The sequence below is a fragment of the Tasmannia lanceolata genome, unplaced genomic scaffold (genome assembly GCF_043159265.1).
Source record: "Tasmannia lanceolata isolate RefF3 unplaced genomic scaffold, GAP_Taslan_0.1 ptg000003l, whole genome shotgun sequence".
NCBI lineage: Eukaryota > Viridiplantae > Streptophyta > Magnoliopsida > Canellales > Winteraceae > Tasmannia > Tasmannia lanceolata.
Window position 1 is genome coordinate 54,484,257 of NW_027518680.1, and position 18,217 is coordinate 54,502,473.

Here is an 18,217-nt window from a genome sequence, read left to right on the forward strand (position 1 = left end):
CCTAGCACCCCCCCCCCCCCCCCCCCCCCCCCCAATTGTGTTTTTCTGCACCATAACCTTAACCACCCCTTGCAAGGTGTTTTACATCTCTTTCTACCTTTTTTGAGATCAAACCGTAACCCTAACTTTGCAAACTCTTCAAATCTGTCCCTAATCTTCTTCTTATTCATGATCTAAACACACATTCCTTCCCTTTTCACCCCGTTATTCCTTCTGGGACGATAATTGATGGTCCTCTCTTCTTGATGATACGTTCGTGTGGTGTTGTCAATTCTCTCTGTCCCGGAACCGCGTACTGATGTGTTCGACCACGTATGTTGGCGACTTTGTTGGTGACGTTTATAGTTGGTTTCTAGTTGAGATTCGTGGTGGTGGCCTGTTGGTGGATGGCGCGCTACGTTTTTGGTTGCCTCGTTGTTGTTGATGCCATTTCGTTGGTTGTACCGTTGGTGGTTCCTTGGAAGCCTTGTTGGTGGTTTCTTGATAGTTTGTTGTTGGCTTTTGGTTTTTTATTGGAGGTTGTTGGTTGTTCTATGTGTTTGAGATTGTTGGTTGTTGTTGGTGGAGGTCTTTGGTTGGTTGATTGTTGGTATGGTTGTTGCTCTGCTTTGATCTATCTTATGGATCCCATGGAGCTACTTCTGAACAGATGGTATCCATCAAGCTTGATGGAACCAATCCTCTGCCTTCCACTCTATCCTCTAGTTATTTTCCAGTGGAGGCTCCTTTTCAAAATATGGCTTCCATCAAGCTTGATGGACCAATTGCCCACCTTAGCGGATGGAAGTCCATACATATCTCCTGTGACGTGGTAAAGATGATTTTCTTGAGAGTGATCCTCCAGCTTCTACGGACCATCATATGCTAAGTGGGGCCAAAATGATGCTGCGATCAGGACATTCCTGTGGAGTTGTATGGAACCCCAAATGGCTGTTACGATCATGTATCTTCAGTCCTCTAAGGAAATCTGGGATCATGCGGCTACCTTAGATTCTGGGGCTCATAATCTTACACGTGTATGTGTTCTTTTTTTTGAATGGTTTGGTCTCCAGTGTGGGGACAAGTCTATGGCGGCACACTACAATCATTAAGTCGCTCTTTTTCAGCAGCTTGATTTACTTATGCCATATACGGTGGATCCTGTCATTCTTGCCAAGCGTCGAGAAGAGTTACTGGTTGTTCGATTCCTTGATTCATTGGGCCCTGATTTTCTACAGCTACGCATGCTGATTGTTAGTTCTGGGTCCATTCCCTCTCTTGTTGAGGTATTCTCTCGCGTACAACGTATGCGAGTTGTTCAGACCAGTGACCCTGACGTTGATGGCTCGGCCCTTGCTATTTATGTTGGGGGTGATCGAGGCCATGGTGATGTTGCTTTGGCTGTGGCGGTGGTGGTGGCCGTGATTCAGGGGGAGGACGTGGTATTGGTGGGTGTGGGTCTCCTTAGTGTACTCACTGTCGTACGGAAGGCCATAGTGTTAATTACTGCTATGATTTACATCCGGAGCTTCGCCCCTACATATTTGCTAATGTTTCAGTTGTTAATTCCGATAGTCCATCTCCTGCTTCTTCATCGTCAGCCGCTCCTGAGTCGTTAATTGTTCCTTAGGATGAATATGATGAACTCTTGTGTCTACGAAACAAAGGCAAGCAACCCACTGTCACGTTTGCACAACAAGGTAGCTCTTCCTGTTTTCTTAATGATACGGTTTCTGGATCATGGCTCATTGATTCAGGAGCATCCCATCACATGACTTGTAATTCTAGTCTTCTCTCTTCTTTCGAGGCATATCCCTCCATGGCCCTTCATACTGTTACATTAGTTGACGGGACTACCCCCCCCCCACCCCCCCAGTCTCAGCGGTTGGTGTAGTCTCCACTTCTACCGGTCTTGACTTATCTTCTGTTTTTTGTGTCTCAAAACTTCCTGTTAGTTTGCTATATGTTAGTTAGTTGACCAAATCTCTTTGCCATGGGGGCCTCTCTCTGCCGTGGCTTGACGAAATCATAGATTGTGTGGAGGGATCTTCAATCTCTTATACTCATGTTAGAAGGTTGGCTACTCTGGAGGTGGATAGGCTAGCTAGACAGGGTGTTCAACGTGGATCTGTCAAGCTCTTTGATTATCTTACCTGATGGCTTCTATTGTATTTCTGGACTTTCTTATTCCTCTTTGTTGTCCTTTTTGCTTAACCTCATCAATCAGGTTGTTGTAATTTGTGTTTCCTTTTCTTCCTTTTATGAAATTCTTTACCATTAAAAAAATGGGGAAGAAGGAAGAAGAGAAGGGAAAGAAGAGAAAGAAGAAGAGAAAGAAGAAGAGAAGGAAAAGATAGAAGAAAGGAAATCAGGGGAGAAAAATCTATTATTCAATCTTACTCTAAAAGCTTACTAAAAGTCCCATACATCCGGCCTATATATAGGCAATTGAAATAATCATGGAAATAAATTTCCTAAAACTAAATAACATGGAAATAAAATTCCTAAAAGTCTTATTGGGCAAATATGCCACTTATTGGGCCTCATGGGCATCTGGATCCTCATCACTTTCCATGAAACTGTATTTCATTGGTTCATGCAAACACATCATTTTCGCTGGATAATACAGTTAGATGTGAAATTGAAGAGTTTGATAAGTATATTTGTCCACGCGATTGTTTATACATCAATAAAAGTTAGCGTCTTCAAAATCATGGTCATAGACATTGTTTTATTACTTCCAAAATCATGGTTATAGACATTATTTAAGTACTTGTTCATTTATAGAGCCCATTTGTTTGTACTTTTACCTGACTCTATATGCTAAACTTTGCTTTCGAGATCATTTTATTGACCAAAAGGTTCGTTGTAACGTCAGTTGTTCTTAAAGAAAAGTTCATGTAGTTTCCGAGTTCTAGGTGTTTTTTAGTTTGTAGATTACCTGCTGAAGGCTAAGGATCTTCCCGTTGTTTGGGAGCATGTCCTTTTATTAGCTACATTTTGCATTTGTGTTTTGTATTTCCGTATTCAGTATTTTTAGCTGGCAGATTCTCAAATGGACCGGAGTGTTGGAGGAAAGAAACCTAAATGTTTTGGAGATAATGGACCTTCTATGGGTGAGTTGAGTGGCTATAATTCCAAGAGGCAAGAGTTTGATCCTGAATACGACAATGAGGCAGAGCAGCCACTGGCAGAGATGGAGTTCAACGATAATGACTCTGAAACTTATCGTCAACTGAAACTGCGAGTGTTGCATATTTATTCATCAAGGTGTGTATTGACTTCTTGTCATAAATATATGTCATTACTACTTAGGGAGATGGAAAACTAAAATGGATTTTATAAGGAATGGGGCTTCTCTTATGCACGTGCGATGAAATAGTATTTGATTTCTTGCTGCATTGCATAAATATTGCCATTAAATTGTAACAGCTGAGTATCTGCTTGCCTCATGGCTCATATCCTTCTTGAGGTGGCTCTTGTTCATTTGGTGTTTTAACACAGAATCCGGTCAATAGCAATATAGGGCCACTCGTAGCTAGACCGTGTAACTGGTTAATACCATGGTTTTAAATTTCGGACCTTAGAAGCACGAAGCGGGTGCGGGGGCTGGAGCGGAGGCGGGAGCGGGGGCGGGGAAGCGTGGGGTCTAGAAGAGTCTAAGTTTGGGAGCGCCGTGGGAGCGTGCATGTAATATTTTCTTTATATATCTTTCAAAATTCAAGTACATAAAAAAATAATAGTTTCTAACCATTTTTCATTTGTATCTTTCAAAATTTAAGTACATCTAAAAGCTAATTTCTAACCATCTTCACCATCTTCATTTGTGTGCACTCGTTCCTTGTGTCTTCTGAAGATGTACAAGCCTTTGTGCTTGCTCAAATGAAGTACTTTGAAGAGTTGGAGGAGTTTGATATAAGGAAGTTGGTGATGGTGGGACTTATAGAGTAATAGAAGCAGACTGGGAGCGTCATTAGAGTGGTTCCCGTCTCTCTGGGGTCGCGTTCCCTGGAAGCTCCTTCCTAAGGAGTGCCGAATCGAGGTTCCGAGGTGGGAGCGGCACCCCGAGAGGAGGTTCCTGCTTCTAAGTTTCGGACAACACACTGAAATTTCGGATGTCGGTCCGGACCGATACCGAAAGTACCAATTTCAGTGTTGGTTTAGATTTCAGCCGAAATTTCTGCCAAACGCAAATTTGAATTTTTTTTTCCTGAAATTTACTTCTTTTCCAAAATTTCAGCACAATAAAAAAATTTGTTTTTTTTTACCACATTTTGGCTGAAATTTCGGTATTTCGGCCAATATTTCAGTTTCCGATACCGAAACCGAAATTTGAAACATTGGTTAATACTATGACTAATGCAGTGGCCGAGAGTTTACCACAAAAAATTAGCCTATACAGTGGTGGCTGATATCATTATTGAATTATCAAAGAACAAATGTTGATGAAATGTCAAGTTACAAACTTCTACTGGGGTCCTTAGGGTCCTGCCCGCACATTTATCTTGCAGAATGTGATCATAGCCATTAACCTTGGTATTAAGTATCAAACTTTCACTTACACAAGGTACAGCATTTCTCTTGCAGATTATGATCATAGTTATCGACACCTACTTACCAGAAGTGTCAAACTTTCAATTACACAAGATGCAACATTTCCCACTAAACTCTTGATTTTGTTTTTTATTATTACAGTGCATAGAGAGTCTGTTTTGTTCTTTTTTCTTTGATTTTGTATATTTTTTCTTGTAATCATATGAAGAGGCACTGCTTTGATATTTTTGGCTTACATTACTTAACACACAATATTGGAAGTTTGAGACTAGTTAGATGTATTCATTTGTCAACGAACTGATTGGCGAGCCATTATATCGGTACAACCGTACACATATTGTCAAGTTGTATTAACCAATATTTTGTATCGGATAGAACATTTTATGGCTAGACATGAATTTATCCTCAAGCAGTGAACCATTCTCATAGAAACCGTTAAGGGGGGGATTTTATCCGTTTAAGAGGGGGGAAATATCATTTCCCTACTGGATTTTATCTCTTGATATGTGTACATTTGATGATGTTTTCTTTTTTCTTTTTCTTTTTTTTTGAAAATCTATTTCTAATTAGTTGACTAAAGAACAGTAGCTTTTGTTTACAATATCTGTTAATAATATCCCGGGTTTCTGAAAATCCATTTCAAGCACCTCACATCCATGTGTAGATAACATAGCCTTAGTTATAGGTTTGTAGGATTTCAAAGTGAGAAGGCAAAAATGTAATGAAATTTGTATTCTTTATGTAACATGGGCCTTTGGGCCACATTGCTAATGTTTTAGTTTCTCTCTCTTTGGAGGCTATCATGTAAATGCATGTAGTATGCTTTTTTTTTGAATGGTATGTAGTTATGTCATCTTTGTCTGGTATTAATGTTGTGAACTATGTAAATACGAAGCATTTGAAAGGTTCCTTCATTTGTTTTGCCTGCAAATGCTTCTGCTCATACAATCATTCAAAAAAAAATAAAATTGCTTCTACTCATAGAATGATGTTATTTATCATGTTTGCTGTTTCATTGTACTACCAATACAAAGCAACAATGAGAAGTTGTTGCTTTTATGGACTCAATTTTGAGTTTGTTTTATCCATGATTTTGACATTCTAGAAGTTTCTTGGTAGACTTGATGAGAGGAAACGGAGAAAGGATTTTATATTGGAAAGGAATTTACTTTATCCTTATCCCCTGGAGGAGAAACTCTCAAGTGAAGACCGGGAGTTATATCAGCGTTATAAGGTTTTCATGCGTTTTCATTCACAGGAAGAGCATGATGCCTTAATTCAGGGCCTTATTCTGGAGCGTAATATTCGGAAAAGAATTCAAGAACTTCAGGTGTGATGGTTGCCCGACTTTCAGCTCACAATACTTGATTCTCTGCACATTTTTCATATTATATCATTATCTAACTCTAGCATAATTTCTTGATCAGTAAAATATTATGAGAAAAGGTTCTTCCTGAGTAAATATCTGAGTTCGGTCCTTGATATACATGCTTTGTTGAGCTTTCTACTGCGACACATCTCTGGCTTAATTTCTTCAGCGGTTCAAAAACATGATAAAAAAATCCATCTCAAGCTTTCTATATTCTTTGACAATTATTTCTCAATAAAAGGTTAGCTGCGGCGTTGCTGTTGCCAACCCAGAATACGCTTCATGATTTCTACTGGTACCTCTATGGCTGCCCGTTAAAAGGCCTTGCTTTTCAATCAGTACTTGGCTCTACTATAAAGTCTATTCTCACTTGCCTTTTCAAATATCTTTTTTTGAATGATCACCAATTTTATTTCAAAACAAGAGGTGGTCAAAGTACAAAGATATAAAATCGAGAAAAAGAGAAAAGTAAAGACAAATACAACAATACTGTCAGGTAGGAAGAGAATCAAACACGGCCACAGGTTCTTTCAACATTCCTCTAGCTAAACTGTCGGCCACCTTATTTGCTGATCGGTGGACGTGCTTAAACACAAATGTAGAAGTTCTCATCCAATCGAATTTCTCGTCAAAAAATCAGTCGAATCTCCACCGGGTGATTTTACAAACCTTGGAGCCACTTAATCACACTCAGGGAATCCCCTTCAACGACCACATTGTCCACTCTATCCCTAGCCAATAATTTTAAACCCTGATGAGCTGCACGTACCTCGGCTTCCTTTGCATCTGCCTCTCAAATGGGACTCGCAGATGCCCATAATACCAACTCACCAATGGGACCCTTTTCAATTATTCTTCATCACCAATGAAACAGACCAACTCACTTCAACTGAGTTTAATTTGCAGAAAGATGAATTTCATGGTAAATATTTGTTAGAAGTTAGGGATCATGCTTTTAAATGTTTGTCTCTTTTAGAATGATTTTTTAACTTAACACAAACCATAGACTCTGCCACTTAACCATACGCTAATGGTATACCTTGTGAACTTCACAGTAAACAGTAGAGATAATATTTCTGCTTGGTCAATAATTTTATAAGGAACATTGTGTTCTAAAATTGATTCTGTATATCTTATGAGTTCCCTCATGTGTCCTCCTTAATTCTAATATTCAGGAATATCGAGCTGCTGGTTGTCGTACAATGGCAGACGCAGAGCTATACGAGGCACAGAAGAGAAAAGGAGAATCTGAAGAAAATGTGCGTAAAGCAATGGAAGGCGGTCAGCTTGTTGCAAGTGGTAAAGTACCGCAAAGGGCAAACCCTCTCATGAACAAAGAGAAAGGAGAATCAGATGGAAACCCTAAAATGAAAGGTTCTACAGGGTCAGAGTCTGGTGCCAAGGATTCATCTTCTACAACTATAGCACAAGCTACCACAAAATCACTATTGGAGTGGGATATCACAGGACTTCCTGGAGCAGAGCTATTATCGGAAACTGTAAGGCATACGACTTGGCACAATATTTTATAGTGGCTTCAATCTTTTAGTTTGATTGCTAGCGTACACAATGCAACTCTGCTAGGGAATGATAAATTCCAACAAATAAAATAAGATCGGAGAATATGAAATAAGTTGGATAGGAATGACCTGTTCATATGACAGCCTCGTCTCCAAATGCGAATGAAAAATAACAAGGAAATAGCTAGGAAAACCTACTCCAATTAAGCTTCTAGCTCAAATACAGGAATTTCTCATATATATATATATATATATATATATATAGAGAGAGAGAGAGAGAGAGAGAGAGAGGAAAGTGTTCCTAAGCTATAGCTTCGATAAGCTTATCTAAGCTATAGATCAAAAACACATGTGGCCCCACATTTTTGGGGGGGATCCAAAGCATTCATTTGGAAGGCCCTTCCATGGATAGGGTGTGTACAAAAAATCAGCCCTATAGGATCATCCTAACCAAATCAAAGGTGGAGGGGAAAATGGACAAACAATGTGTGTCCATATTTCTGCCCATTTTTCCCCTCAACAAATGGTTGGGTTAGGATGATCCTATAGGGCTGATTTTTGGTGCACACCCTATCAATGGAAAGGCCTTTCAAATGAAAGCTTTGGATCCCCCCAAAAATGTGGGGCCATGTGTTTTTGAACTATAGCTTAGATAAGCTTATTTGAGCTATAGCTTAGGAACACTTTCCTCACACACACACACACACACACACCCACACACACACATATATATATATATATATATATATATATATATATATATATATATATATATATATATAGAGAGAGAGAGAGAGAGAGAGAGAGAGAGAGAGAGAGAGAGAGAGAGAGAGAGAGAGAGGAAAATGATTGTGAGCTTGAAGCTCATATAGCTTATATGAGCTTGAGGGCCCAAACACATGTGGGCCCACATTGTTAGGATGATCCAAAGCATTCATTTGAAAGGCCCTTACATAGATAGGGTGTGTACAAAAAATCAGCTCCATAGGATCATCCTAACCCATCCAAAAGTGGAGGGCAAAATGGACAGACACCGTTTGCCACAAATCTGCCCATTTTTGCCCTCCGCTTTTGGAGGGGTTAGGATGATCCAATGGAGCTGATTTTTGGTACACACCCTATCTATGATGGGGCCTTGTACATGAATGGTTTGGATCACCACAAAAAATGTGGGACCCATGTGTTTGGGCCATCAAGCTCATATAAGCTATATGAGCTTCAAGCTCACAATCATTTTCCTCATATATATATATATCTATATACTATATAGCAGAAGAGAAAAGAAGAGAATTTTTTGAAACTTCTATGATAATTACACATCACTTTTTTTGACTTTTTTTAACAAATGCACCCATTCAACCCACTTATTTTCAATCCTACCCCCTCCTTTATGCTTTTTAACAAAGGCACCCATGAAAGCCACATAATTTCAATCTTACCCCCTCCTTTATGGTTTTTTAATAAAAAAAATCTATAGGGTGATCTTAACCATCCTATTCAAGAGGAATTATGGAAACCTCTATAGATTGGAGGGCTAGGATTAGCCTATGGAAATGATTTTTGGGGCACAACCAATTTATGTTGTGTTCCATCACATGGACGGTTTGGATCAACCTATGACGTGGTCCGTACAGTTCTTTGTCGGCCCGTGCGTCGAACGGGGTTTTCTATATATATATATATATATATATGAGAAAACGGTTTCTGCGCTTGAGCACAGAAACAAGGGGAGGGGGTGGCACATTTTTTTGTGGGATCCAAAGCATTCATTTGATGGGCCCTTTCATGGATAGGGTGTCCACCAAAAATCAGCTCCATTGGATCACCTTAGGGTGTCCATTTGTGGGCCCAAAAAATGGGCAGATAGTGGACAAACAGTATCTGCCCATTTTTGGCCCCACAAATGGACACCCTATGATGATCCAATGGAGCTGATTTTTGGTAGGCACCCCAGGGGCCTTCCAAATGAATGCTTAGGGTCATCCCCCCCCCCCCCCCCCCCCGTTTCTGTGCTCAAACGCAAATAAAGCTTATCTGCGCTCGAGCGCAGAAACCCTTCTCTCTTTCTCTCTCTCTCTCTCTCTCTCTATATATATATATATATATATATATATATATATATATATATGAGAATAGAGTTCCAAAGGTGTCACCTCATATAGGTGACCGCTAAAAACATGGTGGGCCCCCATTTTTGGGGTGATCCGAACCGGTCATTTGATAGGCCCTGACATAGATAAGGGGTGCCCAAAAAATCAGCTCCATAGGATCATCCCAACCCTTCGTACTATGGTGGTGAAAGAGGGGAAAATGGACGGGTAAGTGGGCAAATTTATACCCGCCCATTTCCCCCTCTTTCACCTCCACAGTTCGAAGGGGTTGGGATGATCCTATAGAGCTAATTTTTTGGGTACCTCCTATCTATGTCAGGGCCTATCAAATGACCGGTTCGGATCACCCCAAAAATGTAGGCCCACCATGTTTTTAGTGGTCACCTCATATAAGCTTATATGAGGGGCCGCTCACAATCGCTTTCCCCTATATATATATATATATATTGTTGAATAACATGTTGTAGGGTAGTTTAGTCATTACCTCTAGTATAGAGGGTATTGTAGTCTTTGTACTCACTTGCCTTATTTGGGCCTATATATACATTGTATGTGTGTAGAGCTCCAAAGTGGAGTCTTTCCAACCTTCACTCCTCTTCTTCTTAGTCTCTTCTCTAACCCTAGATTACTTCTAACATGGTATCAAAGCCAATGGGCTGATCCTTCAAGAAGGAAATAAGAAGCGTATATCTCCCTCCACGCCGTTCATCTCTTTCTCTCGTATCTCTTTCGTATCTCGTTTTCCTCTCTTTATCTCCCTATAGTGCCTCCTTAAATCTTCCCTAAGAACTCTCTTCCCTATTGTCTCTCTCGTATTTCTCTATTTTTTGTTTCAAACCCTTAAAATCTCTCTCGGTATTTTTTTGTGTGTGTCGTCATTTCTTTCTCGGCAAACCCATTTTCCTCGGTCGTATTTACTCTCCTTCTCTCATTTGGGTTTTTGTATGGAGTATTGTCTTCTTGTCCTTCATTCTCATCTTTGTTTTTCTCCGTCTATATTTGTTGTGTTTCATGTCTTTTGTCTTCGGCTCCAAGGTGCCCACCAAGTGTTTGGTGAAATGTCCGAAAGAGATTTGGTGTCTTGATGTCTTCTTTTCGTTTCAAGTTGAAGGCCCTTGGCTTCAACTTGAGGGGGAGTGTTGTCTAGTGTTGTCACCTCTTTCTTTCCATTGTTTTGTATGTGTTTTGTGTTGATGTCATCTCTTTCTTTACATTGTCTAGTGTTGTCTTATATGTCTTTTTTTGTATCTTTTATGCAGTTCTTCAAGGCACACACCAAGTGTTTGCTCAAATGTCTAAGAGAGGTGTAGTGCCTTGTTTCTCTTTGTTTCTTTGTCTTCTTCAAAGCGCACACCAAGTGTTGGATGAAATGTCCGAGAGAAGTGTGTTGCCTTGTTTGGCTTCTTTTTTTTTTTTAAGTTGCAAGTTGAAGGTATTTGACCTTCAACTTGAGGGGGAGTGTTGTCATGTAGTTCTTTGTGTCTTTTCTTTAGAAGGAGTGTTGTCCACTTTGTTGTCTTTTCTTGAGGGAGAGTGTTGTTAGTGTTGTCTTTGTCTTCTTGAAGGAGTGTTGTCTTGTTTTCATGTCTTGTTTTTCACGTCTCTTCGTGTTGTTCGGCTTTATGCCTTATCCCTTCATGTTGTCTTCTCCCTCATGTCTTCTCTTGGCGTAGTTTTACGCATTCATCTTTCTTTCCAGCTTTATGCCTTATCTTCACCGGGCGATGGTTCCCTATCGTTGTTCGGTTATCTTCTTCCTTTTATCTTGTTATCTTGGGGCGGCGGTTTCCCCGTCGACCTCCCATTAGGCGACGATGTTCATGCCATCTGACCTTCTTTCTAGACGATGGTTTCCCCATCGTTGGTTGGCTATCTTCTCCCTCTTTTTCCGGGCGACGGCTTCCATATCCATCGTTGGTCGGCTCTCTTACAGGCGACGATCTTTTCCCGTCGACCTATCTTTTCCAGACAATGGTTTCCCCATCGTTGGTCGGCTCTTTTTAGGCGACGATGTTCATGCCGTCGACCTTGTCTCCAGGTGATGGTGTCCCAATCGTTGGTTACTTATCTTCCTCTTCTTATCTTCAGGCGACGATTTTCATGCCGTCGACCTTGTCACCAGATGGTGGTTTCCCCATGTTGTTTGGTTGTCTTATCTATCTTTTCTTCTTTCTAAGTGACGGTTTCTCCGTCAACCTTCTATCCGATGGTTTCCACATCGGTTGTCCTCATTTTTCACATGGCGATGTGCTGCTTCGCCGATGTTCATTGTGCGCACATTTGGTGTGCTCATTTTGTTTGCTGGATCGTAGTTGCTCCTGCCATGGCGCCTCCATTGCTTGTGATATGCAAATGTGATCATCGTGCCCTCATTCAGGGGGAGGCCATGTTTGTTCGCTCTTGCTGTTGTGCTACTTCAGGGGAGCTGCTCTTTTTTATGGCCATTGATCTCAATGCTGTTTATTGTGGCCACTGCTATCCTTTTTAGTATTATGCTTTCATTATGTATTCACCACACCAACTTGAGGAGTGTTATACCAAGCTGGATGTGTGTATGGGCTTATTGTACCTTTTTGATGTATGGGCCTCTTCTGTTATTTTTAGTTGTTGTAATCTCCTTTGTACCAAGCTGGAGTTCCCTAGTATATACACTCCAGCTTGAGGGGGAGTGTTGAATAACATGTTGTAGGGTAGTTTAGGTATAGAGAGTATTGTAGTCTTTGTACTCACTTGCCTTATTTGGGCCTATATATACATTGTATGTGTGTAGAGCTCCCAAGTGGAGTCTTCCCAACCTTCGCTCCTCTTCTTCTTACTCTCTTCTCTAACCCTAGATTACTACTAACATATATATATGAGGAAATGGTTTGTGTGCAGCAGTTGCACAGATAAGCTATTTGTGCATGACTGCACAAACCATAGTGGGGGCCACATTTTTTGGGGGATCCAAAGCATTAATTTGGAAGGCCCTTCCATCGATAGGGTGTGTACCAAAAATCAGCCCTATAGGATCATCCTAACCCAATCAAAGTTGGAGGGGAAAATGGACAGACACTGTTTCTGCCCATTTTTTCCCTCCACAAATGGCAGGGTTAGGATGATCCTAAAGGGCTGATTTTTTGTACACACCCTATCCATGGAAGGGCCTTCCAAATTAATGCTTTGGTTCCCCCCCAAAATGTTGCCCCCCCCCCCTGTGGTTTGTGCAGCCATGCACAAATAGCTTATCTGTGCAGCTGCACACAAACCATTTCCTCTCTCTCTCTCTCTCTCTATATATATATATATATATATATATATATATATATATATATATATATATATATATATATATATATATATATATATATATATATATATATATATGAGCAGCTGCTCAGATTGTTATCTGAGCATGGTATTTTAAAAGACACCCTATATTGGTCTGTGACGTGGGTCCCAAAATGATTTTAAAGATGAAATCTGGATTTTACAGGTTAAAACCTGGATTTCTGAAGAGAACCTGGATTGCAGGAGCAGATCCAAGGTAAAAAATAAATAAAAGAAATTCATAGATTTCGGCAAAAGATTTCTTTGTCTTTCCATAGATTTCTGAAGAGAACCATAGATTTCGGCAAAAAACAAAAAAAAAAACAATAAATTCCGTGGAGAACAGTGAGAAAAATACCTCGAAAGTAGCAAGGAAGAGTTTCGCGCTAGGTTTCTCTTGCAACGTTTGAGAGGGTATGAAGGCTCCTGTCATATTCTCTTTCAAACGTATAAAAGCTACTGTCGATATTGTCCCGTGGGACCCACTTCACAAACCAATAGGGTGTCTTTTAAAAAACCATGCTCAGATAAGCTTATCTGAGCAGGAGCTCACAAACCATAGGGGGCCAACATTTTTTTTTTTTTTTTGGGGGGGGGGGTCCAAAGCATTCATTTGGAAGGCTCTTTCATGGATGGGTGTGTACCAAAAATCAGCCCTATAGGATCATCCTAACTCTGCCATTTGTGGAGGAAAAAAATGGGCAGAAACATGGACACACAGTGTCTGTCCGTTTTCCCCTCCACCTTTGATTGGGTTAGGATGATCCTATTGATTTGATTTTTGGTACAAACCCTATCCATGGAAGGGCCTTCCAAATGAATGCTTTGGATCCCCCAAAAAATGTGGCCTCGAGCTCTGCTCAGATATTATCTGAGCAGCTGTTCACAAACCATTTCTCATATATATATATATCTATATATATATATATATATATAGAGAGAGAGAGAGAGAGAGAGAGAGAGAGAGAGAGAGAGAGAGAGGGAGAGGAAAGTGTTCCTGAGCTCGAGCTCAGATAAGCTTATCTGAGCTCAAGCTCAAAAACACATGTGGCCCCACATTTTTGGGAGGATCCAAGGCATTCATTTGGAAGGCCCTTCCATGGATAGGGTGTGTACATAAAATCAGCCTATGGATCTGGTTTTTGATACACACCCCATCTATGGAAGGCCCTTCCAAATGAATGCTTTAGATCACACCAAAACTGTGGGCCCACATGAATTTTTACACTCGAGCTCAGATTAGCTATCTGAGCTCGAGCTTAGGAACTTTCCTCTCTCTCTCTCTCTATATATATATATATATATATATATATATATATATATGAGTAAACAGTTCCTGCACTCGAGCTCAGATAGCTTATCTTCACTTGAGTGCAGCAAACAAGGGTGGGCCCACATTTTTTGGGTGATCCTAAGCATTCATTTGAAAGGCCCCATCATGGATGGGGTGTGTACCAAAATTTAGCTCCTTCGTGGGTGAGAAAATGGACAGATACTGTTTGTCCACAAATCTGCCCATTTTTTCTCCCTACAAATGGAAGGGTTAGGCTGATCCAATGGAGCTGATTTTTGGTACACACCCCATACATGATGGGCCCTTTCAAATTAATGCTTAGGATCACCCAAAAAATGTGGGCCCACCCACCATGTTTCCTGCACTCGAGTGCAGGAACTGTTTCCTCTCTCTCTCTCTCTATATATATATATATATATATATATATGAGGAACATATATATGTAAATGTACACCCCCCATCTATGTAAGGGACTTTCAAATGAATGGTTTGGATCATCCTAACAAAGTGGGCCCCCATGTGATTGGGCAAGCTAGCTCACCATAAGTTTGGTGAGCTTAAGCTCACCAACAGTTTCCTGCAAGGCCTTATCATGGATAGGGGGTGTACCAAAAATCAGCTCCATAGGATCATCCTAACCCCTCCATTTGTGGAGGACAAAAATGGGGCAGATTTGTGTCTGTCCATTTTTGTCTTCCACAAATGGAGGGGTTAGGATGATCCTATGGAGCTGATTTTTGGTACACCCCCCATCTATGTAAGGGACTTTCAAATGAATGGTTTGGATCATCCTAACAAAGTGGGCCCCCATGTGATTGGGCAAGCTAGCTCACCATAAGTTTGGTGAGCTTAAGCTCACCAACAGTTTCCTCTATATATATATATATATATATATATATATATATATATATATATAGAGAGAGAGAGAGAGAGAGAGAGAGAGAGAGAGAGAGAGAGAGAGAGAGGTGTTGCTACACATACGTGTAGCCAACTTAGCTACACCGACGGCTTAAAATACAGTGGGCCCCACATTGTTTCGGTGATGCAAACCATTCATGATGGGCCCTCACATAGATAGGGTGTGCCCAAAAAATCAGCTCACAGGATCATCCCAACCCTACGATTTGTGGAGGCAAAAAAGGACTTGTAAAAACCTTCACAAATCTGTCCGTTTTTGCCTCCGCAGTTTGAAGGGTTGGAATCATCCAATGGAGCTGATTTTTTGGGCACACCCTATCAATGTGAGGGCCTATCAAATGAATGGTTTGGATCACCCAAACAATGTGGGCCCATTGTATTTTAAGCCGTCATTGTAGCTAAGTTAGCTACACGTATGTGTAGCTACGTTTTTCTCATATATATATATATGAGAAAACTGTTCCTGCACAAGTGTGCAGGTAAGTTACCTGCACATAAGTGCAGAAACAGGGTGGGGCCCACATTTTAGGGGGATCAAAACCATTCCTTTGGAAGCCCCTTCCATGCATGTGTAGCTACGTTTTTCTCATATATATATATATATATATATATATATATATATATATATGAGAAAACTGTTCCTGCACAAGTGTGCAGGTAAGTTACCTGCACACGAGTGCAGAAACAGGGTGGGGCCCACATTTTTAGGGGGATCAAAACCATTCCTTTGGAAGCCCCTTCCATGGATAGGTTGTGGCCCAAAAATCAACCCCATTAGATCGTCCTAACCCAATCAGAGTTGTGTGTGTAGGGAGGGGCGGGGGGATTGGATAGATATTGTGTTATGTTTCTGCCCATTTTTCCCCTCCACAAATGGCAGGGTTAGGATGATCCAATGGGGCTTATTTTTGGGCCACACCCTATCCATGGAAGGGCCTTCCAAGTGGATGCTTTGGACCCCTAAAAAATGTGGGCCCCCCACCCTGTTTATGCACTCGTGTGCAGCTGACTTACCTGCACACTTGTGCATGAATAGTTTTCTCACTAGTGGACAACGCGTCGGGAAAAAATAAGTAATTAGCCAAAATTTTGCCAATATACGTAGGATATTGAGAGATAGAAACAATTTTGCTAAAATCATGGGACATAGTGGAGATTCTTTTCTCCAATAAATAGAAACAATTTTGCTAATATACGTGGGATATTGAGTAATAGAAACAATTTTGCTAAAAACGTGGGATATTGTGAGATTTCTTCTACAATCCAAATATATCATCTTATAGAGAGAGTTAGTTATACGTAGGATATTGAGAGATAGAAACAATTTTGCTAAAATCATGGGACATAGTGGAGATTTTTTCTCCAATAAATAGAAATAAATTTGTAGTAATAGAAACAATTTTGCTAAAAACATGGGATATGGTGAGATTTTTTCTACAATCCAAATATATCACCTTATAGATTTTTTGAGGAGGGGTGACACGTGGCGCACCCATGTCGTCCAGGATTATGTTTTACATATATATTATATGATGTTTACCTTATATATATATATATATATATATATATATATATATATATATATATATAGGGGGCGCGGTATCTGAGCTCAAGCTCAGATAGATTTTCTGAGCTAGAGCTCTATAAATACACCATTTCCATGTTGTTTCAGTCATCCAACCCATTCATTCTATAGGACCTCACATAGATAAGGTGCTCCTAACAAACCATCTCCATACCATAATCCTAACCATTCAATCTATAGAAGCCCATTTTCTAGCCATCCATTCTAAACCTCCACAAATCATAACCCTAACCATAACCATAACCTATAAAATGAATGGGTTGGATGAGTCAAACAACTATGGGAGTGGTGGTTTCTGAGCTCGAGCTCAGAAACCTTTTCATATATATATATATATATATATATATATATATATATATAGGGAATTGCTAGCGTCCATTGCAAAAGGCGTCAGCCCAGCCACCTCGTGAATGGAGACAAAAGCTGTTGTCTTCATTCATGAGGTGGCTGGTTTGACATGCGACAGACCAGCCGTGAAATGCCTTTTGCAATGGACCTTAGCAAATCCCATATATATATAGAGGAATAAGAGTGCGCTCGACCGCACCAATCTTAGGTGCGGTCGAGGGCCAAAAACTCATGTAGGTCCACATTGTTAGGATGGCCCAAAGCATTCATTTGCAAGACCCCATCATAGATAGGGTGTGTACAAAAAATCAGCTCCATAGGATCATCCTAACCCTTCCAAAAGTGGAGGGCAAAATGGACAGACACCGTTTGCCACAAATCTGCCCATTTTTGCCCTCCACTTTTGGAGGGGTAAGGATGATCCAATGGAGCTGATTTTTTGTACATACCCTATCTATGATAGGGCCTTGCAAATGAATGGTTTTGATCACTACAAAAAGTGTGGGACCCATGTGTTTAGGCCCTCGACCGCACCTAAGCTTAGATGCGGTCGACCGCACACTCTTATTATATATATATATATATATATATATAGAAGTGTTTCTAGTCTGCCGACTAGAGATCATTCTCTAGTCTGGCGACCAAAAAACATGGGCCCCACCTTATTTGGGTGATGCAAACCATTCATTTGATGGGCCCTGACATAGAGAGGGTGTCCACAAAAAATCAGCTCCATAGGATCATCCCAACCCTGTGATTTGTGGAGCTTAAAATGGACGGTTATAAATTGGCACAAATCTGTCCATTTTTTAGCTCGACAAATGGAAGGGTTAAGATGATCCTATGAAGCTGATTTTTTGTGGACACCCTATCTATGATGGGGCCTATCAAATGAATGCTTTAGATCACCACAAAAAGTGTGGGACCCAAGTGTTTTTGGTCGCCAGACTAGAGAGGACTAGAGAACGATCTCTAGTCGGACTAGAAACACCTCTCTGTCTCTCTCTCTCTCTCTCTATATATATATATATATATATATATATATATATATATATGGGAAAACGGTTCGTGAGCTTGAGCTCATATAAGCTTATATGAGCTTGAGTGCCCAAACACATGGGTCCCACATTTTTTGTGGTGATCCAAACCATTCATTTGCAAGGCCCCATCATAGATAGGGTGTGTACCAAAAATCAAGTCCATGGGATCGTCCTAACCCCTCCAAAAGTG

General features: G+C 40.5%; 1 protein-coding gene across 1 annotated transcript in view; it reads left to right on the forward strand.

Moving 5' to 3' along the window:
• The window catches only part of LOC143855938 (transcriptional adapter ADA2-like), a 68,790-nt gene that overhangs the window by 48,986 nt on the left and 1,587 nt on the right, over positions 1-18,217 (forward strand). Inside the window, exons 10-12 of the mRNA XM_077365985.1 lie at positions 3,027-3,249; positions 5,653-5,863; positions 7,078-7,401. Coding sequence (XP_077222100.1) covers positions 3,027-3,249; positions 5,653-5,863; positions 7,078-7,401 — 758 coding nt within the window. The remainder of the gene's footprint in view (positions 1-3,026; positions 3,250-5,652; positions 5,864-7,077; positions 7,402-18,217) is intronic.